The 27,214-nt window shown below is 48.3% G+C and overlaps 1 protein-coding gene across 1 annotated transcript in view; it reads right to left on the minus strand.

The window, feature by feature from the left end:
- The window catches only part of TFCP2L1 (transcription factor CP2 like 1), a 57,418-nt gene extending 32,854 nt beyond the window's left edge, over positions 1 to 24,564 (minus strand). The window contains exons 1-2 of the mRNA XM_032405185.1: positions 24,380 to 24,564; positions 20,818 to 20,969 (exon numbers count right to left, since the gene is read on the minus strand). Coding sequence (XP_032261076.1) covers positions 20,818 to 20,969; positions 24,380 to 24,564 — 337 coding nt within the window. The remainder of the gene's footprint in view (positions 1 to 20,817; positions 20,970 to 24,379) is intronic.
- Positions 24,565 to 27,214: the final 2,650 nt, after the last annotated feature.

Genomic DNA, 27,214 nt, shown 5'->3' on the forward strand with positions numbered 1-27,214 from the left:
TGTGTGTGTGTGTGTGTGTGTGTGTGTGTGTGTGTGTGTGTGTGTGTACACAGTACTGGTGTGTGACAGGCTTGTAATTAAGGGTGCCAGAATTTGGTATTAAATTCCCTAAAGCGGTTAATAGAGCTAGAACTAGTCAGCCAAACCAAGAAGAGCATGAAGAGATGCCAGCCTCCCTAAATGGTCAAAGAAATGCCAAGTGGCAATAATGTAATGCCAGTTTCATCTATCAGACTGGCAAAACTTTGACTGCCAGCATCCCAAAAAGACAAAACACGGGGCTAGGCCCTCACACATGCTGGAGGTGGGACATCCTACGTCACAGCCTACCGGACATTTCGACAATACCCATCAATACTGAAGATACACCCAGTCTATTATATAAATGCCCCATTAAAAAGTTGCTGAATAATATGCACACAATGTGACTGTGCTTTTAAATGTTCTACACATCCCCTTTTTATTTGAGCCTAATATAATGCATCTCACAGTTGATAGAAAAGGACCCTTCCCTCTTAAATTCCATACATCTTCAGCATTAACTTTGTTGAGGACTAGGAAGATAGGACACGTGAACTTGAAAAACACATAAAACAAAGAGTAGGGAGTGCCTTATACTGTTCCAGGCACCTAACAGATGTCCACAGTGACAATGATCAGTAGTTTTTCTTCCAGTGTCAGGCCAGGACCCAAAACCCAACCAAACAGGTGGGCATTTGGGGAAAACAGTCTTCATCCAATAAGCAGAACACTGAACACATGCAGATGAGGGCAGACACAGGGAGGTTCCTTCCACCTGGCGTCTCTCTGCGAGACCACCCTGAGAATCCACAGGACAGTATGACTGTGCCCATTTTAGAGCTGAGGATACCAAGGCCCAGAGAGGTACTGATGTGCCCCAGGTGACACTGCAAGTTAATGGCAAAGACTCAGCAGCCTGTGGCCTGGCCCAGGACAAGAGAAGGGAGGGCGGTTGGGGTCAGGTCAGATGCCCTGGAGTTGAGCCTAGATCCTCCCGTGTCCTAGCAAGTTCTCGAACCTCCCTGCACCTTCCCCCCTACATCTGCCAACTGTCCCGTGCAGGATGGTTGTGCGATTAAATGAGAGAACGTACCTCCAGCCTGGCACGCAGTAAGCGCTGCACCGCTGCCGGCCCCCATCTCAGGCTCTCAGCTCCATCCCCACACTTCCCACGGCACTCGGTGCTGCAGCACAGATGGGCCCCTCCGGCCCTCACAACAGCTCCCAGTGACTGGGCCACCCAAGGCCACCCGAGGTCACACAGTCAGGAAGCAACCCAACTGGGACATACCCTGGGACGACTCCACCAGGGCTACCTGAGTCTCTTCCCAGCTGTCTGGGGGAGAGAGGGCGGGGGACAGAGCTACCGCCACCCGGGTGCTGCCCAGAGCAGGCCCGGCCCTGCTTGCCTCCCCCGGGGCCCTGCCTACCAGGTGCTCCCGCTGAGCGGCTCTGCCCAGTGAGCGGAACCCAGCGCAGGGCCTCCTGCCCAGATCACGGTGTTCCCAAGAACAGGAGGCAATTGCCCAGGCCAGCCAAGATTTAAAGGTTGTTTACTTTCCAACAGTTACTGCTTTGGGTAATTAATGCCACATAAAACATAATGGAGGCCATCATCACCTCCGAGGAGGGAGCACTGGATGCCACCAGCACTGCAATAATGGCAGGTGGAGGAAGCAGAACTCCGCACACACTGGGTTCAGCACGTGGAGTTTGTCTTGTCACCCGCCCATGTGCGGCATCACGCAAGTGTGTTAACACGGAGCACTCGACACAAGGCAGGCCTCCGCGGAAAGGTTTTGCCATCCACACACCCAAGTCTTGATCATGATGGCCTGCCGCCTGTGTGACCTTGGGCAGGGCACTTAACCTCCTCACAGCCACTTATGTCAGGGACTGGGCACCATGCCCAGCACACAATGGATCCCCCCTTACATGCATATAGTAAGTATGTGTGTGTGTGTACAGAAGTAAAGGTCTCCATGTCCTAGAAACTCTTCAGAGAAGGGACTGCTCCCAGGGCTGGAGCAGGGAAAATGCAAGATGCTCATCTTGTCTTCAGCATCTTGCGAGTGCCAAAAACGAGGACAGGCTCAGAAAAAGGACAGAGGCGTGTCAAAGCGACACAGAGGCTGGAATAAACTGGGTAAGAACAGAGAAACAATGATGTTAAGTTCTAACACAGAATAAAATATCCACAAGTCCATAGTGATGTAATAAATAAGTGAATGCATAAAGTAATGGTAAAGAAGAAAAGGCTCCTTATAGTAGCATTCCAATTAATGTAGAAAGAAGGAAATAGAAAATCATGATTAGGCAAATGCTACAGTAAGAACTGGTACAAAAATGATCAACTAGTGGATGCTACAACAGTGGGCAGAAGTCTGAGGATAATCAAGACATCAGCATATCAGATTATCTCCCCCATCCCAAGATATTTATTAATTATAAAGGGAAAAATATCAACTTTGCAGCAGAGAAACCTGGCAGACACCCCTAACTCATCAAGGTCAGCACCACCCGCGATGAGACAAATCAGCATCGTGAGCCCCTAATATTATGCACTAGCAGGGGCACAATGTCACTTCTGTGGCATTCTTGCCAAAAATGCAAAACCTCAATCTCATTACTTAAAAACATCAGACAAACCAAAATTGAGGGTATTCTATCAAATAACTAACCAGTAAGCACTCTTTAAGTCTGAAGGTCATGGAAGACAAGGGAAGACTAAGGGACTGTTACCAACTGCAGGGGACTAAGGGGACATGACAACAAAATGCCATGTGAGGGGCACCTGGGTGGCTCAGTTTAAGTGTCCGACTCTTTATTCGGCTCAGGTGGTGATCTCAGGGTCGTGAGATCGAGTCAGTGATGTTGGGGACTCGTGCTCAGCAGGGAGTCAGCTTCTCTCCCTCTCCCCCGCCCCCCCCACCCCCACCCCCCCCCAAATAAATAAACATTTTTTTAAATGCCATGTGAGATCCTGGCTTGGATCCTAGAGCAGAACAGGGGCAGCACTGGAGACACCGGTAAAATGCAAGACTGTAGTAGAGGTTAAGAGCATCACACCAATGTAAGTACCTGGTTTCAATCATTATACCATGTTTATATATGATGTTAACATTATGGGAAGCTGGGCAAAAGGTATGTAAGAATCTTGGTACTATTTTTGACACTTTGTACCTCTTAATCCCCTTTGACACTTTAAGTCTAAAATTATTCTCTTCTCCCTCCCCAAAATGCTCTGGTTGCCCAAGTTACACCCAGAATTGTGAATAGTAGACCTAGGTGGGACCCAGGAATGGTCTTGCTCATAAGCACTGCTGGCTGATTCTAAGCCAGGGGCTTCTGGGCCCTGGGACATTTGCTAAGCATTTTTTAAAATTGTCTGATGTGCTCTCAGTACTGGGAATGGTATCTCTTTTTCCTATTTTATTTCCTATTTGGTTATCATTGGTTCATAGAAAATTCACTAATTTTTGTATGTTGAGCTTATATCCAGGCACGCTGCCGAACTGAATCTTTAATCTATTTAAATGAACAATATTTAACTGCAGACTGTCAACCCATTTTGAATTAACTGGTAAATTTGACGGTAAGGTAAATTAAATGGTAACTGCAAATGGTCCAACTTAATACAATGATTGTTGCAGATCAATAAGCAAAAGGGCAACAGAAAAATGAGCAATGGATATAAATGGCCAGTTTTTTGTAAAAGAAATGTAAAGGCTTATAAACATATAAAAAGATGTTCAGTTACACCCACAACATTTATTAGAAATTAAGTAAATGCAAATTAAAATAAGGAGCTTAGGGTGCCTAGGTGGCTCAGTTGGTTAAGCGTCTGACTCTTGATCTCAGCTCAGGTCTTGATCTGAGGGTTATGAGTTCCAACCCCACGTTCAGCTCCATGCTGAGTGTGGAGCCTACTTAGAAAGATAAAAATAAAATAAACAATAAAAAATAAAATAAGGAGCTTACTTTGTGTGTGCATATTAGAATGGTTTAAAAGGTTGACAACAGAGAGCCCAGGCATGGATATGGAGAAACAGGTACCCTCCTGCTCAGGTGGTAAGGGTATGAACATAAATTACTAGAACAAAGGACAGTAAAGAGTAGAAAACCCAATCTCTTAAGATAAGGTCAGAACCGTGACTCACTCGAGCACCTCCCCTCTGAGCCCTGCCCTGCACCACGTCCTGGGCCGAGGTGTTCACGTGCCCTTTATTGGCCAAGATTTTGGAGGTAGGAGCCAGACTTCCTGGTCATTCATATTCCGACCCCCAACATCTGGCCCTGGGCAGCCCCATTTTCTGTCTCAGCCTCTAATAAGATGAAGGACTTTGTAGTCCCTGTCCATGCAGCCCCAAGACAACCTAGGCCTCTTCTTCCCCCTCACCCCAGGCCTTCCAGAAGAGCAGGCACCTAGGACTATCTCCAGGAACTGCTCCACCTCAGCCTCTGCTTAGAGGTTAGAGAAAAGGAGAGGGTGGGAGCAGCCATGCTTACACAGGGCCCAGCTCAAGGGCCACAACCCGGCCAGGGGAGCATGGGACCCAGTCAGGCCAATGGCTCCCCTGGGAATGCCAAACCAGAGGCTGGGGATGACAGCACCAGCCCCTCTGCGCGGCCGGGCTGAGGATCTATGTTCTCGGGAGCTCTTGGTGGTCTCCGCGTCTGCCCTCTGGCTATGGGAGCGGGGAAGCTGGGAGGCAGAGAGAGCATAAGGCAGATCCCCAGAGAAGAAGAGCGGGGAGAATCAGAGAATTGTCACGGTGTCCGAGCCTCTGGCTTTAGTTCGCTCCTGTGGCCCGGCGGCAGCCACGCCCTGAGGTTGCCTGCTCCGTGTGATGCCAGAAGACAGCCAACAGTGGCCACAGAAGGGGCCTCCACCACCTCATCCTTACACCGTCCGAGAGATGGGCAATAACAAGTGCTGGGTGGGAAGGCACTGGAATCCTCCTGTGTGCGGCTAGCAATGCAATGTGGTACAACTGCTCTGGAGAACAGTCTGGCACTTCTCAAAAAATTAAACGGAGTCCCCATATGACCCAGAAATTCCACTCCTAGATATATTCACCAGGGAAATGAAAATACAGGTTCACGCCAAAACTTGTACGTGAATACTCATAGCAGCCTATTCATAATATGCCAAGAGGCGGAAACTACCCAAATGTCCACCAACTACAGAATGGATAAATAAAATGAGGCCCACCCACATGGTGAAGTATTATTCAGCAATGAAAAAGATCTGATTCATGCTACAACATGGATGGCCCTTGAAAACATTATACTAGGGGCGCCTGGCTGGCTCAGTTGGTGGAGTGTGCGACTCTTGATCTCAGGGTTGTGAGTTCGAGCCCCACGTTGGGTGTAGAGATGACTGAAAAATACAATCTTTAAAAAACAAAACAAAACATTCTAAGTGAAGGAAGTCAGTCACAAAAGGCCACCATTTGTACAATGCCATTTACATCAAGTATCCAGAACAGGCAACTTTTTAGAGAGAAAGCAGAGAGTGGCTGCCTCGGGCTAGGGGTGGGGACGAGGGAGAGAATGAAGACTGACTGCTTGCTAACAGGTACAGAGCTTCTTTTAAGAGGGACAAAGTGTTCTGAAATTAGTGGCGGTGGTGGTTAGTAAGTTCAGTTGAATATATTAAAAACCATGGATTGCGTACTTTAAATGGGTGGATTATATGGTATGTGAATTGCATCCCAATAAAACCATATAAAAACAGAGACCAGATTGAAGTACCACTCTGTGACCTGGGGCAAGTCACACAGCCTCTCTGGGCCTCAGTTTATTCACCTATAGCACAAGGGGAGTGGGGTGGGCGGGGATAGGCGAGATCAGCACTTTTCAAAACTTGAATACGTTCGTAAATTACTTGCTAACTTATTAAGATGCAGGTTCTAATTCAGTCGTCCTGCAGCAGACCCAAGATTCTTTATTTCTAACAAGCTTTCAGATGATGCTGGTTCATGGAGCACATTTCCAGTAGCAAGGCGAGATGAGATCTTAGGCCTCTCTACCCCTAATCTTTTAGGAAATGGACTCTTGCCCACCGCTGTGAATTCCCAGAGCATGTGTAGTCCTTCCCATTCAAGACTCATAGGGTCCTCTAACCACTCACATGAAAGCTTCTGGGGCGTGAACACTGGCTAGAGTGGCAGAGAAAGATCAAAACGTCGCACATCTGCTTGAGCACAGAGTGCTCTGCTAGGCACAGGTGGGGTCCCCAAGCTGCAGGCAAAGAGCCAAGAGTCTGGCAGGGCCCACATTTGCCTTGCAAGGTCCAATCCTCTGTTTCTGGAAAGAAAGAGGTGGAGAACAGCAATGCCCTCAACACAGTGACTAACAAACCCTTGTACACCTAAGCATCAATTAGTGAAAAGACATTCCTGCCCTACCCAGTTCCGTCACAGGAGGAACCATGAACTCCAAGAGACTCTGATGTGATGGTCCAAGGACCAAATACCATCCTTGAGCCACTCCTGAGAGAAGACAGGCTTGTACTCCAAGAGAACATCAAGAACACATGCTAACAAGTTGGTTCCTCTCTCCAGACCTCAGTTTCCCCATCAATAAGAGGGGGCTGGATAAGATGTCCCTCAAGGTACCCAAAGGACATTCCTTTGGGTGAAAGCAGAAGGTAGGAAGAAAGGCCAGCTGGCCATCTCTGGCCTCCAACCAAGATAACACCAACACACCCAAGCAATGTGTCTCTTTGCTAGAGAGTTCCGCAAGAAGAGTATCCCACAGGGACCTGTCGGAGGGACACAGAGTCCTGAGAAAAATGAGGTAGGAACACCAGTCTCTAATTAACACCAAGGAGCATTTTTCCATCTCCCCATGACCCCTACAGACTCTAAAGCTGTCAAGTCCTGGGCCTGGGAGCTGAGAGTTCTGGGCTCACACCTGGCCCTGCCCCTGGCAGGTTGGATGGTCCAGAAACATTCCGTCTTGACTTGGGCCTCCTTCCTTCTCTTGTGAAATGAAGGGGTTGAAACAATCATAGTAGCTACTTGGGTAGAGTGGCACCTTTAGAACAAAACAAATGCAAAACACCTTCCTCCTTCAGAGCAGAGAATCTATACACATTCTTCTAGTTAATTCTAACCATAGTTCAGTGGCCCCCGAAACCCAACTTGGGCCATTTTACAAAGAACAGGGTGGTTCTTCCTACCCTGGCCTACCTTCCTGCTCTCCTCCCCTCCAAACAGCCATGGGGAACAGCCAAACTTAGCAGCTGAGGGAATTAACATTTATTGAGACCCGGTGATATACCTGGCATTTAAATACGATTATCCTCCTACAGCGTACCATACAAACTCTAACCTTTTCCACCTGTGCAATGACCAGAGCCAAGTTTATTAAGCCTGGTACCCTGTCCCTCAGCCTCACTGACGGTCTGTCTCGGCTGCCAGGCACTCGTTTGGTTTAGGGGTAGGACATCAGGGGCCTGGCAGGCAGCTGTAGCCCACAAGCTACTGGCCAGGGGCAAAGCGCAATGCCCTTCGGGGCCAGGGAGAGCCCGCCAGTGACCACAGAAATGTCATTGCTGCCGGCCATGTGGCAGCTGTGCAGTGCTCTGATGAGCCGGTCTGAATTATGGGCACAAGGATCAAGTCTGTTTGGGTATCCCCTGGAAATTTTGGTATGTGCTGCTTTGATTGCTTTTATAGTCAAAAGCCAAGGTACGCTGCAGGAGAACAAGCTAGCCAGAAGATTTTCTGCCCAAGTGAAAGAATCTGTCAAGTCGGTGAGCAGATTAACTGCATTACAGAAGCCTTCGAAGCCCTGCCTGCAATGGGGACCAGTGCTCTGGCGCCGCAAACTCTGTGCCCGGCAGCGCGTGGCAAAGCTACGAACAGGTGCACCTCTTCACTGGGGGATAAGGCAGACCTCCTTGAGTGAGAGGATAAAAGTGAGTCCCCCAGAATTTCATTCCATGGAGTAATGATGGCTCACCTGGAAGGACAGACAGGGTCACTCACAGGGGCATCAACACCCTTCCAGTCCCAAGTGACTGAGGCCAAAAGCACCTTAAAGACATCTCAGAAGAATGCTGAACATTGATGGAAATAGTGAACGGTTTTGATGAAACTGGTCAGCTTCAGGAAAGCCTAAAGCGGCTCCCCGACCAAGACGCTAAAGAAAAGAGGGTAGCTGAAAGAATAAAGTGACTGCGGGGCACCTGGGTGGCTCAGCGGGTTCAGTATCTGACTCTTGGTTTCAGCTCAGGTCATGATCTCAGGGTCGTGGGATCCAGCCCCATATCAGGCAGGCTCTGGCACTTAGCAGGGAGTCTGCCTGAGATTCTCCCTCACCCTCTGCCCCTCCCCTTCCCCCCACCCCCCCACCCCTGCCGTGTGCTTGAGCGCTCTCTCTCAACTAATCTTTAAAAAAAAAAAAAAAAGAGGGGCGCCTGGGTGGCTCAGTCAGTTAAGCATCTGCCTTCGGCTCAGGTCAGGATCTCAGGGTCCTGGGATAGAGCCCCACGTCAGGCTCCCTGCTCCGTGGGAAGCCTGCTTCTCCCTCTGCCTCTGCCCCTCCCCCCTCCTCCCATCCGCACTCTAACAAATAAAATCTTTAAAAAAGTAAAAATAGGGGCGCCTGGGTGGCTCAGTCGTTAAGGGTCTGCCTTCGGCTCAGGTCATGATCCCAGGGTCCTGGGATCGGCCCCGTGTCGGGCTCCCTGCTCAGCGGGAAGCCTGCTTCTCCCTCTCCCACTCCCCCTGCTTGTGTTCCCTCTCTTGCTGTGTCTCTCTCTGTCAAGTAAATAAATAAAATCTTTTTAAAAAATAAATATAAAAATAAAAAATAAATAAAAAGAATAAAGTGACCACAAACCCACACACAAAGGGAACAGGAGAGCGATGATAAAGGGAGCCGGAGATGATACACTCCCCCGCTCTCTTTAGAGAAGATTACAGGAATGACAGCAACGTGGCATCGGACAAGAAGTCAAAAAACAGATACCAAGATGATCAGAAGTCATTTTGAAGAAACTCAACGACGCTATTAACAACATTTCCCTGAAAAGTCTAGAGAGAGTATTTCGCAAGTGACGTGAGGAAAACCGCGCCCACAAAGCACCTGCGGTTCAAATCACAAGTCTGCAACCAGAGCAGGCGGCTCTGCAGTGTGGAAGCGCACGGGGAGCGAGGGAGACTGGGAGAGCTCCATCTGCGAGTCGGCACTGCCTGGGCTGCAGCAAGACCCTGACATGCAACTCTGCAGAGAACCATGGGGGAGGGCACGTACTGCCGAGAAACAGCGAAGCTTCCCGAAGCGTATGAAGGCATCGAGCTCGGACATCTAAACATCGGCTCCTGCGGGAAGATGGCCAAAGAAAGACCTGGAGAAATCCAAGGTGGATCAGCTCCCGTGAGAAAACGGCTCAGCAAGCGTGCTGGTGGTTGTGCAGACGGATGGAAAACTCAGTCATGGAAGAAGATAAATGGCTGAATTCAAGTCAGAAAGGTAGCTTTTTCCAAGTAGCTCCTTGATGCCTGCCCTTCCACGGGCCGCCCAGGGCGGCACCCAAGGTCACGTAATTAAATGAACCTTGTTTCTGATGCTTTGTCATTTGGGGCCTTGCTGACCCCAGAGGCCGCCCCTCCTAGGGCTAAACAGTTCGGGGATTATCAAAGCCTAGCCTTTGTGTCTGCCTTTCATATGCAAACCAACCAATCCAGACACCACGCCCCAACCACCTCCTCCTCCAAGGGTTTAAGCCCATCACCCACCACTATTTCTCTGCCTGAACCACTCCAGGGCCAGGTACCAGAGGAGGGACAGCCCTTAGGCCCCAGAGCCACTCTTAAGCCTGTTCGCGAGGCCTCGCCCATTCCTTCCCCTGGACACCACAATAAAGGCTCTTGCCCAGGTTTCCCCCTCAATTTCTCTGCCTCCTGACCAACTCTGGTGCTTCCCCACGGAGCCCTGCATGGAGGGTGCGCCCCCTCCTCTTGAGAACAGTGACAAACACGCTATCTTTCAATGGCAATTGTCTCCTTTATCTGTTGGCCTCACAATGCATGAAAAACAAGAAAACCTGCATTTTGAATAGATGTGGACATCCCTGCACCATCAGGCCCCCTTGGGAGCTGGAGGGGTTAGCTGTGAGGGAGGGACAAAGGGTGCTGGGCAGACTGGATTCATAGGCACCATCCTCTGAACCTCTAAAAGCACAGCAGGGGATCTGGGGTGTCTTCTCCAAATTCGTTCTGATTTGGGCCTATTTCATTTATCATGTTACTGAACTGATGCTGCATTGTTCTCATTTCTGATACAGTGCTTCCAGAATATAGATGGTATTAACATAATTCTTTTTTTAAGATTTTATTCATTTATTTCAGAGAGAGTGCAGGAGGGGAGTGCATGATCCGAGATCATGACCTAAGCCAAAGGCAGATGTTTAACCGACTGAGCCACCCAGGCGCCTCTAACATAATTCTTATGAATATATCATTCCCAGGTCATTGGACGCTCTGGAAGTAGACCGTGTAAGTGTTATATGTTAATTAATTGGTCCACTCAAGTTTGACATAACCAGGAGACCTTTGAAACATTAAAAATCATTTCTCTATGCTGTGAGCTAAGAATAATCTGTATTATTCTTACATAATTACAAAAATATTCTTACATAATAATGAATAATCATTATTCATTTCAATAAATGTTCGTTGGTTTGAAAATCAAAGAAACAAACAAAAAAACCCAATCAGCAACCACACCCCCAGCTCACTTACTAGTATTTTTATTAGTTTATTAATTCATAGATGAATCATGAGGAACTGACACTTGGGAAAGTGTTTGTTCCTTTTTTTTTTTTTTAACCTGTGTTATTATGCTGTTTATAAAATTCTTTGCTGATTAAACATTTCTAAATTTTATGTACCCAAAATAAAGTATCCTTGCATGGCGAAAAACAAGCAACAAGTATTTCATTTAATTCTCAAAACAACACCTGAAGTGGGTGTTAGGTCTTCCACAGAAAACACGGGCTGACAACAAGTTCAGTGAGCTGGGAAAGGAGAGAGCCAGAACCGGAACCCGGGTACATACAAATTGAAAATTCCACACTTTTTATCCGCCACCGAGTTTCTAAGAAAGGATCATTAATAGGGTCATCCAAACTGGTGTTACCAAGAAGGGGAAAGACTTTCTTAAATTTAACAACACATGCTTCATGGATAAACTCAAGAATCTGCCTCGTGCTCTTCCTGCTTGCCTAGTGTTCTACAAATGAAGGTTCCATATTCAATCAGTTAAGGTGGGACAATATGATGTAATAGAGGTGGATTCCTCCTTCATTCCTTACATACCAACATGAAGGCCAAAGTGCCAAAGACTTGGAAAAAAAATTTTTTTAAAAAACAGGTGAATAAATTAAAATCCTAAAGTAAAGAAGCTCTTTTCCATATGGGACATGAAGAAATACACAAAAAGAATCAAGGCAAAATCCAATAACCTGATCCCATAAAAAATTATAAAAACCTACATCGTGTAAAAGAACAAGCAAACAAAGGGCGCCTGGGTGGCTCAGTCGTTAAGCGTCTGCCTTCGGCTCAGGTCATGATCCCAGGGTCCTGGGATCGAGTCCCGCATCGGGCTCCCTGCTCGGCAGGAAGCCTGCTTCTCCCTCTCCCACTCCCCCTGCTTGTGTTCCTGCTCTCGCTATCTCTCTCTCTGTCAAATAAATAAATAAAATCTTTAAAAAAAAAAAAAAAAAAAGAACAAGCAAACAAATGAAAAATGAATGAAATAAATGAAAACATGGAAAAAAATTTTTTTAAGATTTATTTAAAGATTTGAGAGAGATTGTGTGTATATGCAGGGGGAGGGGCAAAGGGAGAGGGAGAGAGAGAATCTCAAGTACACTCCCTGCTGAGTGTGGAGCCCTACACAGGGCTGGGTCCCTGCACCCCAAGAGCATGACCTGAGCCAAAATCAAGAGTCAGCCACTCGACCTACTGAGACACCCAGGCGCCCCTGGAAAAATACTTCTAACACATCATCCCAAATATGAAGAGAGCCTATATGAATAAACAAGCATAAAAATCCCACCTGGAAAATAGGTATATCACATGAAAAGCAAACAGAATAGTAATAACCAAACAGCATAAAAATTATATATATTCAGGGGCAGCCTGGCTGGCTCAGTCGGTGGAGCATGCGACTCTTGATCTCGGGGTTGTCCATTCAAGCCCCACGTCAGGTACAGAGACTACTTAAAAATAAAATCTTTAAAAAATATATACATATATATTCAATATCACCATGGAAATGAAAATTACAACAGGAATACCTTATACTTTCCCCACTACTTTACGGTTTTTAAGGTTAAAAGGTTTTGGCAAAGGTATGGAAGAATAGACATTCTTCATTCATTCAAAGAAGTCATGTATGCCGGGCATTGAGCTAGAATAGCAGTGAACAAGGTCTTTGCCTTCAAGGACTTCGTATTTCAGGTGTGGTAGGGAGGAGGACTGCATGATACGGCAGGAGGAAATAAACAATTCTTCAATACTTATTGTCCGTAAAAGTACAAGTAAGTACACCTTCACTGCAGGGCAAAACGGCAGGATCTAACAAAATGTTGTACTGGCAATTGTATTTCTAGATATTCATCCTGCAGATATTCTCACTCTTGCTTAAGCATAAGATATGTGTACATGCAAGCTCAGCGGAGTGCCGGGTGTCATTCTGAAAAAAAAAAAAAAAATGGAAACAAGCCTGCTGTTCCTCAACAGAACAAATTACAGGACACCCATACAATGGACCATAATGGAACTAGTGAAGATTAACTTCTGGTTTTCATTTTTGTAATGTACCCACATAGAAAGACTATGTTTTGGGGGTGGGGGGAGCAAGTTGCTGAAAATGTATAATGTGATCCCATTTCTCTTAAAAAGAAAGGGCCACGGAGCACCTGGGTGGCTCAGTCGCTTAAGCGTCTGACTGGATTTCAGCTCAGGTCATGATCTCGGCGTCGTGAGACTGAGGCCAAAGCAGGGCTCTGTGCTAAGCGTGGAGCCTGCTTAAGATTCTCCCTCTCCCTCTGCCCCTTCCCTGCCCCACTCGTATGTGTGGACATGTGCACTCTCTCTTAAAAAAAAGGGGGGGGCACACACATTTCTACTGTGCGTCTATATAATTAGACATATGTGGGTTAATGTAGGGCTAAGAAAAAGAAAAATCTGGGAAGTGGAAAACTTTCCAGAGTACAAATTTCTGTGCCGTTTGCATTCTGTTTTATAGTAAGTATGTGCCACTTTTTTACTCAGGAAAAAAAACAAGAAGGGAAAAAAAGCATTAAAAAAAAAAAAATGTATGGGGCGCCTGGGTGGCTCAGTTGGTTAAGCAACTGCCTTCGGCTCAGGTCATGATCCTGGAGTCCCGGGATCAAGTCCCACATCTGGCTCCCTGCTCGGCGGGGAGTCTGCTTCTCCCTCTGACCCTCCCCCCCCCCATGCTCTCTCTCTCTCTCAAATAAATAAATAAAATCTTTAAAAAAAAAAAAAAAAAAGTAATGTATTTAAGGATCACTTGGCTTACTCAGTTTATATTCCCAAACTTCAAGCTAAAAATTAATCTGGAAAGAAAACGTCAGCTATGGAGAAAGTGTAACAAGTAATCCTTTGCCTCATTCCTTAAATTCAAAGTCACTGATGTAATTGGGGAGAGGGGGCAACGTAACTGTGCTAACCACTTGCCAGACACTTGTTACTTAATTCTCAAGGCCACACACAAATGAAACCATCCCAATTCCACAGGTGAGGAGTCTGAGGCTTCTCAAGATTAAGTGACTTCCCTAGAGTAGAAGCTGGTGAAAAGGCAGCGGCCATCTGTCCTGGTCTGGGAGCAGGAAGACAGGACTGCCCTGCCCTGAGCTCTTATCTCCCTGGCCAATTCCCTCAGGTCACCGTGGGTGGAGAGCATGGGGGGCGGGGGAGCAACTGATTATGGTTTTCTGTTCAAGGAGGCATTTTCTACCCCCCTCTATTCCTTCACAGTTATCTCCCCCACTCACCCTCAGAGCTGCATCAGGAGTAGCAGGTGACAGTCACCGCTCCCAGAAATGCCGGGGGGGGGGGGGGTCTCCCCTTTCAGAACTCCCATTATCACATCACACCGCTCAACCATTCCCCAGGCTTGCCTAATTGCATGACACAGGAGAGAAAAGCAGATTTCACGTCTCTCAGCCTATCTGTAACATGGGAATAATACCTTTTGAGAGAAGTATTCAAAAGAGAATATCAGAAAGTGTAAATTCTACAGTGCCAAACAAAGGATCACACTAAAGGCTGAGGTCCTTGTGCAAAGCTTTACTTGGCTGAGGATCCAAGCAAAGTAATCCTCCATAAAACAGCTCACATCATTTAGGGAGGGGTCCAATGCCTTTTGAAATCACAAAGTTTAAGATAGGATTTTAACAACCTGTGTAGGAAATGTCTCCTCCAGGTTATGTCCATTATCTGGCTGTACAGTGAATGAAGAATGGAAAAGTTCAGCAGGCCTTCTTGGCTTTAATCTGTTCCAAAGTTACCACCCTGCAGTTCCAAAAGGTGCAATTCTTAGTTCTAGAACCAACCCTGTGTTAATCTTTGAATTAGGGAAAGGGTAAAAATATAAATTTCGAAGTCCCAATTTGATAACCTTGTTAACTTCCAAAACAGAATTAGGGTAGGGGTAGGGGGGAAAAAAAAATCTATCTATCTATATATGTACATATATATAGCATTAAGGTAAACAAGTGTCTACTTTATTATTAATAATGGCCAATATGTGAGTGCTTCCTATGTGCCAGGCACTGAGAGGGTAAGTGACTTGCCCAGGTGGCTGCCCAACAGCTCAGCCTCAGCAAGGCAGCTGGGGAACTTGGCCAGCTGGTCTACCGCTCGAACCGTATCATTCACACTCTTTGTGTTCCCCGAGCCTTAGCCATCCTAAACCACTCAGGGTTCTGGGACAGACAGTGTGCTTAAATACAGCCCCATCCCACCCCTGCACACACACACACTTCATTCTTGCCTTTGCTTATGGCTTTTCTTTCTTCTCGCTAAGCCATTCTCTCCTTCCAAAGGACAGGAAGTTTCATTCCATGAATGAATGAAAGTAAGATTCCTGTAAGAATGCATTACTATATTTAAGATTCAAGAGTTCTACAGAAGGGCCATTCTTGCAAAGCTGTTCCTTATCTCCAAGCCAGAATTCCCACAGATATTGCCTGGGGTTCTCTTTCCACTCTTCTCCCTGACTCCTCCCCCACGGCACACTTCTACCCCTTCCTTCTCGCTCCAACCTTCAGGAAAGATCTGGCCAGTGACAGAAAGGTTGATCTGGGACGTTGCAGACCTCCATGCAACAGCTGGCCACCCATTCCTTAGGACTCCATGTCAGAAGGAGAGGACGTAATTTGTTTTACGAATTGTTTTCACCATATATAACATCAGCCACTGGGCTTGGTGATAAGACACCACAGGTAACACACGGGCTTGACACTGCACTGAGAAGGGAACATCTGACGGTTTCAAGGTCTTACAGACGGAACATGCCCTCACGTTTCCAGAGAACTTTAAAAACACCATTACAAGGAAGAGGATATGGCATGGCCTCACAGAAATAGTGTAACAGACATCACAGCGCCAATGCAATAAACGTCAAATACTATTAACAGCTAACTCTTCAATTAACCAAAAAAGGTTTTGACTGATGTGTCAAAACTATTGTTTTTAACTAAATCAATGACTGTTCGTCATATGACATGGAAGTAGAGGCTACTTTAAATAAGATATGCTGAAGAAGATAATTCAGTTCAGCATTATTAATAACAGCAACAAAAAGGGAGGAGAGAAAAAATAAAATGGAAATAAAATAAGTCATGCCTATTGTTTAATTTTCTGAATATCTATACAGCACCTACTTCAGTGTCAACACACCAAGCTTAGTACAATGTTTAAAAAAAGACAGATGTGGCTCTGCCCTCATAGAGTTTCCATTCTATTATGGGAGACAGACATTAAAATAATTACATTGTGGGCGCCTGGGTGGCTCAGTCATTAAGCGTCCGCCTTCGGCTCGGGTCATGATCCCAGGGTCCTGGGATGGAGCCCCGCATCGGGCTCTCTGCTCAGCGGGAAGCCTGCTTCTCCCTCTCCCACTCCCCCTGCTTGTGTTCCCTCTCTCGCTGTCTCTCTCTGTCAAATAAACAGAATCTTTAAAAAAAATTAAAATAAAATAATTACATTGTGTATTTTCTTCCAGCAGTTATGCCACTATGCTCTCCTAAATAACAAAAAGAATAGCGAAATAATATGCAGACATTTTAAATGACCGTAAAGAGGTTTTAATAATGACAGAAAATGAGGCACCTCGGTGGCTAAGTTGGTTAAGCGGCCGGCTGCCTTCAGATCAAGTCATGATCCCATGATCCCAGGCTCCTGGGATGGAGCCCCGAGGCTGGTTCCCTGCTCAGCCGGGAGTCTGTTTCTCCCTCTTCCTCTGCCCCCTCCCTTTCCCCCCCCCCCCCGTCTCCTCATGCCCTCTCTCTCTCCCTCTCTCTCAAATAAATAAAATCTTAAAAAAAAATAAATAAATAATGACAGAAAATGTTATTACAAGAATAGTATTTAATAAAATCATAAAACAGGGGCGCCTGGGTGGCTCAGTCGTTAAGCGTCTGCCTTCGGCTCAGGTCATGATCCCAGGGTCCTGGGATCGAGCCCCGCATCGGGCTCCCTGCTCCGCGGGAGGCCTCCTTCTCCCTCTCCCACTCCCTCTGCTTGTGTTCCCTCTCTCACTGTGTCTCTCTCTGTCAAATAAATAAATCTTTAAAAAAAAAAAAATCATGAAACAATTTCAACATTTTTTTTTTAAAGATTTTATTTATTTATTTGAGACAGAGAGAATGAGAGAGAACACATGAGAGGGGGGAGGGTCAGAGGCAGAAGCAGACTCCCTGCCGAGCAGGGAGCCCGATGCGGGACTCCATCCAGGGACTCCAGGATCATGACCTGAGCCGAAGGCAGTCGCTTAACCAACTGAGCCACCCAGGCGCCCAATCATGAAACAATTTCATGAAGTATATGATCTCATCGATGTAAAGAAAAAGGTATACAAAGGAGGTTCAGTGATTATAAAATCCATCTATAAGAATATATGACTGAGATTACTAAGAAAAATGATGAAAGGAACTCCTACACTTGAATAGGGAAACAATTTCCAAGCCACAATGAATAGTTCAATGTGAAATGGGGCAAGAATCAATGAATCTCAGGGCTAGCTACGGGACAAATACCTCTACAAGGGTCTGTTTCTGGACTAATACTCTAGAATACAGCTTTTTTAATGTTCCAAAGTGCTATTTTAAGCCAGTGAGAAAAGGATAAACTAGGCAATAGCTAGTAGGTTGACTATTTAGAAAAATAAACAAAGTTAGACCTCTATATCACATCATAAATTCCAAATGCAATGTGACAGTATAAATCTCACTGGTAAAGCTGAAATAATATATATATAATGTAATAATAATTCAAAACATCACTAAATACCTAATTATTAAGTTTCATAAAAACATTCCATTTCAGTGTTAAAATTTAGAAACCATGAAATGAAATTTAGGAAACTACTTAAAATCTTTAAAAAAAAAAAAAAAAAAAAAAAGGGTGCCTGGGTGGCTCAGTTGGTTGAGCGACTGCCTTCGGCTCAGGTCATGATCCTGGAGTCCCAGGATCGAGTCCCACGTCGGGCTCCCTGCTCGGCAGGGAGTCTGCTTCTCCCTCTGACCCTCTCATGCTCTGTCTCATTCTCTCTCTCAAATAAATAAATAAAATCTTTAAAAAAAAAAAAAAAAGAAATTTAGGAAACTACTATGTGATTTTGGGGTGGGGAGGCATTCTTAGAATAGAAGAAAAACTATTCTCAAAGACTGTAGGATTTTACAATAGACATTTCAAATAAATTTTTACACAGAAAAAAATAAACATGACATAGATCCCACAGCATGAATATAGTTATCACAAAAGAAATATAGTTAAATGGCCAGCAACCAACAAGGAAAAATATTTGCAACGTATAACAACTAAAAGCTCACTACTTTTCATATATGGTGTGCTTTTTTTTTTTTTTTTTTTTTAAGATTTTATTTATTCATCTGAGAGAGAGAATGAGAGACAGAGAGCATGAGAGGGAGGAGGGTCAGAGGGAGAAGCAGACTCCCCGCTGAGCAGGGAGCCCGATGCGGGACTCGATCCCGGGACTCCAGGATCATGACCTGAGCCGAAGGCAGTTGCTTAACCAACTGAGCCACCCAGGCTCCCCTATATGGTGTGCTCTTACAATCAACAAGATAAAAGAAAGATATAAACATCCCAATAGAAAAATGTGCAAAGAACATGAACATAATTGGTGGAGAAATTTAAAAGACTGAGAAACCTGTTTTATAATATTCTACCATATTGGTTGATACATGCTAGTTTACAATAACCACAGTGATAGAAACGCTGCTTTAAGTTCTATGTTTCACTACTCAGATGAAAAGACACAATGTCCAATATTGGAAAAGGCTAGCATATGAGATGGGGCATTCTGCTGAGAAGGCAATTTGGTAAAAATGAGTCAAAAGCCTTATTCAAATCCTTCAGTCCAGTAATCCTACTTCAAAGGTAACTTATTATTATTTTTTAAAAAACATTTTACACAAAGACAACAACTCAGGGCTAAGTGTCCCTCCCATGAAACTGATGAAAGCCACAGACCTATAACACGTAATACTATGCACCCATTACAAAAATTTAAGTTCTCAAAGCATTTTGAGTGAAATGAGAAAAGCTCATAAATCTAATAAATGAAAAGAAGACATACATCTGGAGCAGGATCAGTTCTAAAAGACACATACACAAAATATGTGTGGAAATCAGGCTAGCAGTGGTCCTCAGGTGAAAATTAGAAGAGATTTCAATTTTTTTTTCTTCTCATCTTCTTCCTTATACGTGTCTAAATCATCCAAATTTTCTATAATGAGCATGTTACTTTAATAATCAGGAAAATGCAACTTAAAAAAAATATCTAAAGTAAATACACCAAACTAACACAGGATGGTAACACCATAAGGCAACTCTTTTCCCCTGTTTCAACTTTTCTATACTGAGCCAAGGAGAAACTCTTAAAAAGGCCTAGCATGTGGACTGTCAAACATGGTCCAAAGTTGGCTGATTACGGGGGGGAGGGGTGGAGGGAAGGGGGTGGGTGGGAAGGCCTTGCAGAGGAGGCGGGGGCAGGAGGTGGGTGGCCGGTGCACCCTCAGGGTCCCCCTCAGTGTCCCGGGCCAGCCACGGAGCCCCAGACCACGCACTTACTCCTCAGCACCGCAGGACGGGGCTAGGAACAAGACCAGCCTCGGAGCTCAGTGCTCTGTGAACATCAGCCAATCTCTTCAGGCTACCTTTAGGCAAAAAAGCAGAGGCCCAGAGAGGAAAGCAAAGCTCTGCAAGCTGGGAGCATGTGACCCTCTCTGAACGAGAAAGAAAACGGCCCACTCCACAGACAAGCACAGAGGCACAGAGGTACCCCTCCACAGGGCCTGAGTCAGGCGCCCTGCCGCTAACCGAGCTTGGGCTTGGCAACCAGCGGAGGCCACAGAGCTACCCGCAGGGAGCATCGTGCCCTTCCATGGGCCACGTCAACCACAGCAGGGGGCTGCTTCCATCCCCAGGCCGACGCAGAGCCACTTGCTAACTCGGAGGTGGCAAGCCAGCAGACGACAAGCCTGGTGATCGGGCTGGATTCCCACCCCCCGGGGGCTCTCCAAATTAAGGCCTCCAAGTTCTACAGAACCGATGAAGCCCCGGGAAGACCAACTGCTTCCACACGGCAGCTCCCCTGCAACTCAGTGCCACCCCAGAGCGCACGGCGTTCCCCTGCCCCTCTGCTCTGCCCGTCTAAAAACCCGGGGGACAATTAAGCCACTTGATGCCAGGCTGTCTACAAGGTGACCCAGGAAGGAAGTGCAATAAACACATACACACGATCACACAGAAACCACAAAAAGCGCCATCTGTTAGAGGACACTGATCCACGTGTCCTGATAAAGGGAAGCAGCAACTGAACAGCCATTATCATACCAGGCACTTTAAACGAGTGCATTCTTTCAAATGTCGCAAAATTACACTTCTCAGTTTACACAGGCCAACACGGAGGCACAGAGAAAAGGAAAGGCAGCTCAAAGTCACGGCGTGAGGAAGTGCTAGAGTGCCGATTCAAACGGCAAAGCCCGTGCCACCTGCCTGAGGACACGGCGGGCGGTCCTGTCGCCACCGCCACACGCGTGGAAACCAGCCCCCGGTGCTGCGTGAGGACGGGGCCGGCCTTCCCACCACTGCAGCTCCACAAGGGACCGCAGACCTCGTATACCTAAGGTGCTCAGTCTATGTCCAGGAAAGGACACCGGTCACGGTCACAGTAAACAGCAGCCCTAACGACGGCTGCTGATCACTGAGCCCCCGCCCCGTCGGGGCCCGTGCAAGAACTGTTGCCTCCCTTACCGACGGCTGTCTGAGCAACTCTAGAGCTGATGCGCCCACTTTTCAGACGGAGACGCGGAGGCTCAGGGAGGTCTCAGCGCTGGGAAATGGAATCTCCCTGACACGGCAGTCTCCTTCCCAGCCGGCCCCACTGTGACCAGGTAAGGAAGCCCAAACGCGTCCTCCGGGTCCGCTCCCCACTCCTGCTGGGAGGTCTTCCCGGCCACCCGGGCCCGCCCCCGCCCCGCGTGGCGGCCGCTACCTTGGTTGAGATAGGTCAGAGTCTCTTCGTGCAGCTTCACGGCGGGCGACGTGGCCGCGCACAGCACGTACTGCAGGGGCGGCAGGCGGGCTTCGTTCTCGGGGGACAGCTGGGGCTCCTCTTGCTTGAAGATGGGCAGAGCGAGCACGTCACTGCAACACACAGGAGGGGGCAGTCAGGCGCCCAGTGGCAAGGACGGAGCGCAGTTGCAGAAGCGGGTCCTGACCAGGGAGGGGCATCAAGGGCAACACAGCCAAACCCGGGGCAGTGTGCTGGGGCGGGTGCATCCCAGACCCACACGTCACGGGTCCTCCAAGAGGCTCGTTTCAAACCCAGCCAACCAATCCTTGAGGAGTCTGTTTTTCACTCAATGGCCCTCCAGAGAGTTACTGAATCAAATCATGGAGGCAAAAATACCAAGTTATCTAATATCTACAAATTACAGAAATCTCCGTGACAAGGGGACCGGCAGCAATGGAGCGAACTTTAAATGCCGCATGGTTTCCATCCACTAGAGATGCCTCATTATGTAGTCTTGCTCTTAGCCTAAGAATCTGAACAAAAAATTTCATTTTTTTTTTTTAAGTTAACTATTCTACTCCTTGGTGGCTTCTCAGACCAATTCAACCCTGTCCTCAGGGATCTGTAAACTATGCAAATGGAACTGCATTTCACTCATCCGGGCTGTGACAGCCCACCACCCCCAATCTTCAAATAAAAATGGACAGCTGGCCCATAATCCTGATTTTAAGGGTCAACACTAATATCTCCTAAAGGCAAAACGAGAAGGAAAGACCTCGGTTTTAATTCCATTTTCTTATTCAAATGCAAAATATCAAGATGCTCAGAGATACTTTTCCTCCACCTCTGAACAAAACTCCCCGCCATATCCAAAAAAAAAAAAAAAAAAGCCTCACATCAGCCTAGGACTTGTCTCTAGATATACTTTTTAAATGCCCTCGCAAGGGAAAAAGAAATTCTTGAGAATATGAATGACCTGTGAACAGGAGAGGCTTTAAGACCTCTAAATTACAAGCTGCCTAGAAACAGGTGCCCCCAAAGTGCTGTGTCCTTATCTTGATAACCCTCCTCCCTCTGAGTGTCCCGAGTTATGAATCAGATTCACCGACCCCACTTCACTATATAAACAGCAGTCACCGGTACAATCTCTTCCTCGTACAACACAATAAACCAGTAGTCTCTAAAACACAAACCCGGCACACACCCCAGCAATCCCAAACAATTCTCAGAAGTTAAAGTCTGGATTGGAGCACACCTGGAAGCTCTCCTGTGTGGGGGCCGCCCCTGCCACCATCCCCAGCCCAAAGACAGGAGCAGTGCTGTCTTGGCTACCCCCACACCGCCCCTTCCTTTTGCCACCCTGGTGCACACTCCCAGCCCAAGTGGTTATCTAGGAACACAGGAGAAGCAAGCAGGCCTGCTCACCTGGGGATTGCATAATTTCATGTTTGCCCAGACCGTGTTAAGTTAATAATCCATGGGCTGCTGCCTTTAAATTTAAAAAAAAAAAAAAAAGAAATGAAAAGAAAAGTAGGGGTGGTAAGAATCATCACTCAACAGTAATTTGTTTCAAACTTGGCATCCTTATTTGCCAAGGAATAAAAGTCACGAGAACATCAAACAGAAAAAGGGAAGAAAGAAGTAAAGGCCACTACCTTCGTAAGGTCAGACAACTTGCAGAGGTTCTGCAGAGTAAGGAGATGACCAAAAATAAAATATATAAACCAAGGAAAAGGACGAGACTCTCACTCTAGAGTTGGGGGAACCAGTGGCATATTCACTGACCCTCATTTTGGCCTTCACTGAGGTCAGCCTCTAAAAGGGTGAAAATCCCAGTTTCCAAGACATGAAATTAAAAAAAAAAATTTTTTTAAACAGCATGGACCAAATGCTTCCTTATCCACGGTCCCTAAATGACCCCAGAAACCAATATGGCTTTCTGGCACCTTTCACCCCAATTCCCACCCCACCTCCCAACCCCTAAACAATACCAAAATCCTAAAAAGGTATCTAAGGAATTCCATAGACCAATTTCCATTTCAGAAGCAGAAGCACCTCCCATACAAGGGGAGAACTATTTCCTAATGGGATGACATTTTAAGTATCCAGGAAGTTTTACATACACTCACATTCCACTCAAGGTCACCTTCACACTCATTTTTTTAAGATATGGCAACATATTTAATGGCCACAAACTAAAATTTAGGCAAAACCACAACCATAACCCATCACACAGTACAATAAAAGCGGACTCCATTGTAGCATTTCATGCAGGTGAATGGACACAATTTTCTGCAGACACTAATATCTGCCCCGTGGACTTCTGACATCCCCCAGAGCAGCTTCCCTCTGGTGACATTTCCATGGTCTGTAAGGAAGGCCATCATTCCTTAATTAAGATGTGAGACTTTGGCCGCCTCCCACTACTCAGGCCCATGAATAAAAGACAGAGGACACATCAGTTAAACCCAATCACTTCTTTGCTTCTGGAACGGGGATGTCTTCAGAGAGGACTAGTGGACACATACTTTTCAGAAGCCAGGATTTCCAAATAACGTGTACTGCTAAATCTGAGTGGGAACTTCTTGGGAGGGAAGGAAAAAAAAAAAGGGCACTCAGAATGGCTCTCACTTCGGGGCTGTCGGCACCAGCGATTTCTTCCACCTCAATTCACTTTCTCTGAGCCCATACCAAATGCCCTTTGGGTTAAATTAGGCACATTTCATAAACTGTGACTAGGATGGAAATAAAGACAGGCTAAAGCTGGTTCAGGCGAGTTCAGTAAATGAAATGACTGCCCATTAGTGCCCAGCCAGCTGCAGAACAGGGAAAAACAATCCTCCAGGAACTGAAGCTAACGGGGCTCCTTGACTTCCTTAAAGGGGATAGGAGAGAACTTTGAAAAACAAGCCGGACTTACTTTTCCCTTTGAAGAGCACTAGTCAAGTCCCTGCAGAAGAAGAAAGATTTCCATCAAGGGCAATAAACGTGCAGACCGCAGGCCAATACACGCAAGACCACCTGGAGGGAGGGGGCAACCAGTCCCTGAGCCCCCGCCCGCGGGGCCGCGAGAATGAAGCGCAGGGTCGGCCCTCGCCACTCACGCGCCCCTCCCGGCCCGCCCAAGGACACCGGCGAGGGCGCGAGGCTCGGAGAGGGACCCGGGCAGAGAGGGGCAAAGAGCAGGGGGCGAGACTTCCCCACGACGGGCACCGGACTGGTGGCAGGAAGTTTCCTCTGCTCCGACGCGAGCTGGGAGAGGAGGGACGGGAGAGGCGGACCGACCGGGAGGCGCGGCCAGCAGGTGTGTGCTCCGCGCCCGCCAGGGTCGTCAAGGGAGGACGGGTCCCGCCGGAGTCCGTCCCCAGGCGGGACTCTGGGCGATGTCCCTCCCAGTCCCCAAAGGGCGGACAGCCGGGGCGGCTGGGGGAGGCCAGGGCGCAGCGAGGGCGCTCGGGACCCGGGACCCTGCGGCTCCCGACCCGCCCCGGGACGCCCGACGGCGCGGCGCCCCGTCCAGCCGGGGCGGCGCGGCCCTTACCGCAGGTAGCTGCCGGAGTTGTGCTGGTTGTAGTGCTCGGGCTGCGTGTGCCAGAACAGCATGGCTGCAGCTCCGCGGCCGCCGCGCCCCAGGCGTGGCAGCGAAGCAGCGGCGGGCCGCGCCGAACTCGCCCGGTCCCCTGGAAGCCGCACTCCCAACCCGCAGTGCCCGCCAGCCCGGCGCATTTATGGACGGCCCGGGGGCGGGGCCACGGCCGGACCCGCCCCCCCTCGGGCCGCGCGGCGGGGCGGGGGCCTCCGGAGGCCGCGCACCTGGCCGACCCGCTCGGGCGCGCCCTTCCCGGGAGCGAGCGCGCCTCGGGGCTGCGGGACAGGAGGGGGCGGCGCGCCCTCGGACTGGGGCTGAGGCCCGGCCTCCTCTCTCGCCCCCGAGAGTGGGGCCCAGGGGACCCTCACCGCCGCCCCGACGACCTCCCGCGTTTCTCCCGCGCGCCGCCCTCGACTCTGCTGCGCCCAGGGTGGGTCCCCACAGTGGCACCGCGGCTGGGGAGAGGCTGCCCTGAGCTTGGACATTAGGGGCCCCGGACCAGACACTCTCCGCCCCCTTACCTTGCTCTTGTTTTTTAATTTCACTTTACACTCTCTGAAATCGCGGTACTTTTTACTTTTGTTCATTGATTGTCTTTTCCACTAGAATGTAAGCTGCAAGAGGGCAAGGCTTGGACTCCAATTCATCGTGTTTTCCCACTGCCTACAAAAGTGCTTGAGACATAGTAAGTGCTCTCCATAAATATTTGTTGAATAAATATGAAAAAAAGGAGTGCATCGAGGGGGTAATCAGAGAAGGCTTCCTGAAGGAGGTGACATTGAGCTGAGGCCTTACAGACATGGAGGAAGCATCTCTGAACATCTGGAGGGAAAGTGGGTTCAGGCCCTAGTAATTGCCAAGGCAGACCAACTTTAGCACAGCTGGGGCTGGGTGACCAAGGGGATAAGGACATAAGGTGAGAGAGGTGGACAGGGCAGATCACAGAGGGCCTGGCAGGGCCTGGCATGGAGCTGGGATTTCTCAGTGTGTTTTCAGAAGAGGCGGTGAATATGATTTGCCTTTTGGAAAGATCAGTCTGGAAGAAGTGTAGACAGTGGATCATGGCGGGGGGGAGGGGATCAGTAAGGAGGGCGTGGAGGTCATAGAGCCATGACTCACACCCAAGTGATATCCCCCACTACATGGCACAGTGCCTGGCACAGAAGAGCTGGATGTTCTGTCTCTGAGTGTTGATGGAATGGAATGAAGTCCCATGAAGCCCCAGACCTGAAACTCCAGCTCCCCCAAGCGTGGCTGTGGGTAGAACCCTCCCTCACTCAGCTCTGGCTCTCGCAGCAACCCTTCCTCCAGCACGGGTCATAGCTGGCAAGGCACTTCCTCGTAGCGGCTTTCAGGGACTACTAGCTCCCCACTGCTCTCCTACCCCATGAGGAAAACAGAAACGTGTCATCCCAATGCCCCTGCAAGGAAGGACTTACTGTGCGAGCCACGAGGAGTGCTGTAAGTAGAGAGCCCTCCACCCTCAGCCCCTTCAGGGCCAGGCTTTGCTGCAGAGAGCCTTCTCGCACAAGGTCACACCCAGGGAGGGAGGTCCACATCCCAATGCCTATTGAGACAGGAGACTGAAAGTCTGGAGTCTCTGCTGATTGGCTCTTTTGGTCCTAGGACTCCCAGAGAGGCCAGTCAAATGTGTCATGGGTTCCTCCCATGGGCGCTCCCTCAGTCCACTCCTGCTTCCTTCCCATCCCTTGCACAGGGGTGTTAATCTCAAGGAAACTTCCTTATAAACATCCTGAACGCTAAGCTCCGTCTCAGGGTCCATGACAAGCGCAGCATCTAAGTGGGAGGCTCTCTGGGGTAGTGTGCAAAGAGCACACCCTTAGCGGATCCCGTCACTGGACAGATACCCCCAGAGCACCTGCCGTGTGCCAGACATGGCGCTGGGTGTGAACTGGTGCTCTAACTGGAGAGGCCGGGGGAGCAACAGCAGAGGCTGCTCTAGGAGTAGGAGGGAGGGTTGTGGAGCTCTGGAAAGCCCCCCGGGGAAAGTGATGTCCCCTGACAGATGGGTAAGTGGAAGTTAGGCCAATCTGTGAAGCGGGGCTTGGAGGAGGGTCTCCAGCAGCACACACAGCATGTGCCAAAGCCCGGAGGAAGGGCTCTGGTCGTGGGAAACAGGTGACAGCATCTCAGACCTGGGTTTTCCACCTGCCTCTGTCAGGATCTGTGGCCCTGGGTGGAGTAAACTGACTGCGTGCTGCTTCTCTCATCAGGAGGGCCCTGTGACTTGCTTTGACCATAGAATGCGGTGGAAATGATGCTGGCCCTGTTCCAGGCTGGCCCCAAGGAGGCCGGGCAGCTTTCTGCGTCTGCTTTCCTGGAGTTCTGGAGCACCCTGGAGAGCGTAGATCAAAGCCCAGCCAGCCCCCAACCATTCCAGCCCCCAGGCCATCTCAGATTTGGCTATGGATCTGCTCCAGCAGGCGCCACCACAGAATGAGTTTGAGCCCTGCCACCGGGCCCTGCCCAAAATGCAGACTTGATGCCCAAAATGCAGACTTGAGAGCCCGTGCTCTTCGGCCACCATTAATTCCTATCCTAAGGCCCTGCATTCCTTTCTGGGAACAAGGTTGGGCAAATGTGCTGGGATCCAGATGTGTGTCAGCTCCTGAGTAGTAGCCCAGGGCCCCCCAGGGTCCTCAAAGGACCACACCCTCTTGGCCATGCCACAAGGGTGTCCAGCTGCTCTTCGAGGAGGTCACCATGAAGAATCTGGGGCCTGATGCCCAGGGGGATGGTTTCCACGAATGAACAGGAGTTTAAGGA

This window comes from Phoca vitulina, unplaced genomic scaffold (assembly GCF_004348235.1).
Source record: "Phoca vitulina isolate PV1807 unplaced genomic scaffold, GSC_HSeal_1.0 scaffold1, whole genome shotgun sequence".
Taxonomy (NCBI): Eukaryota; Metazoa; Chordata; class Mammalia; order Carnivora; family Phocidae; genus Phoca; species Phoca vitulina.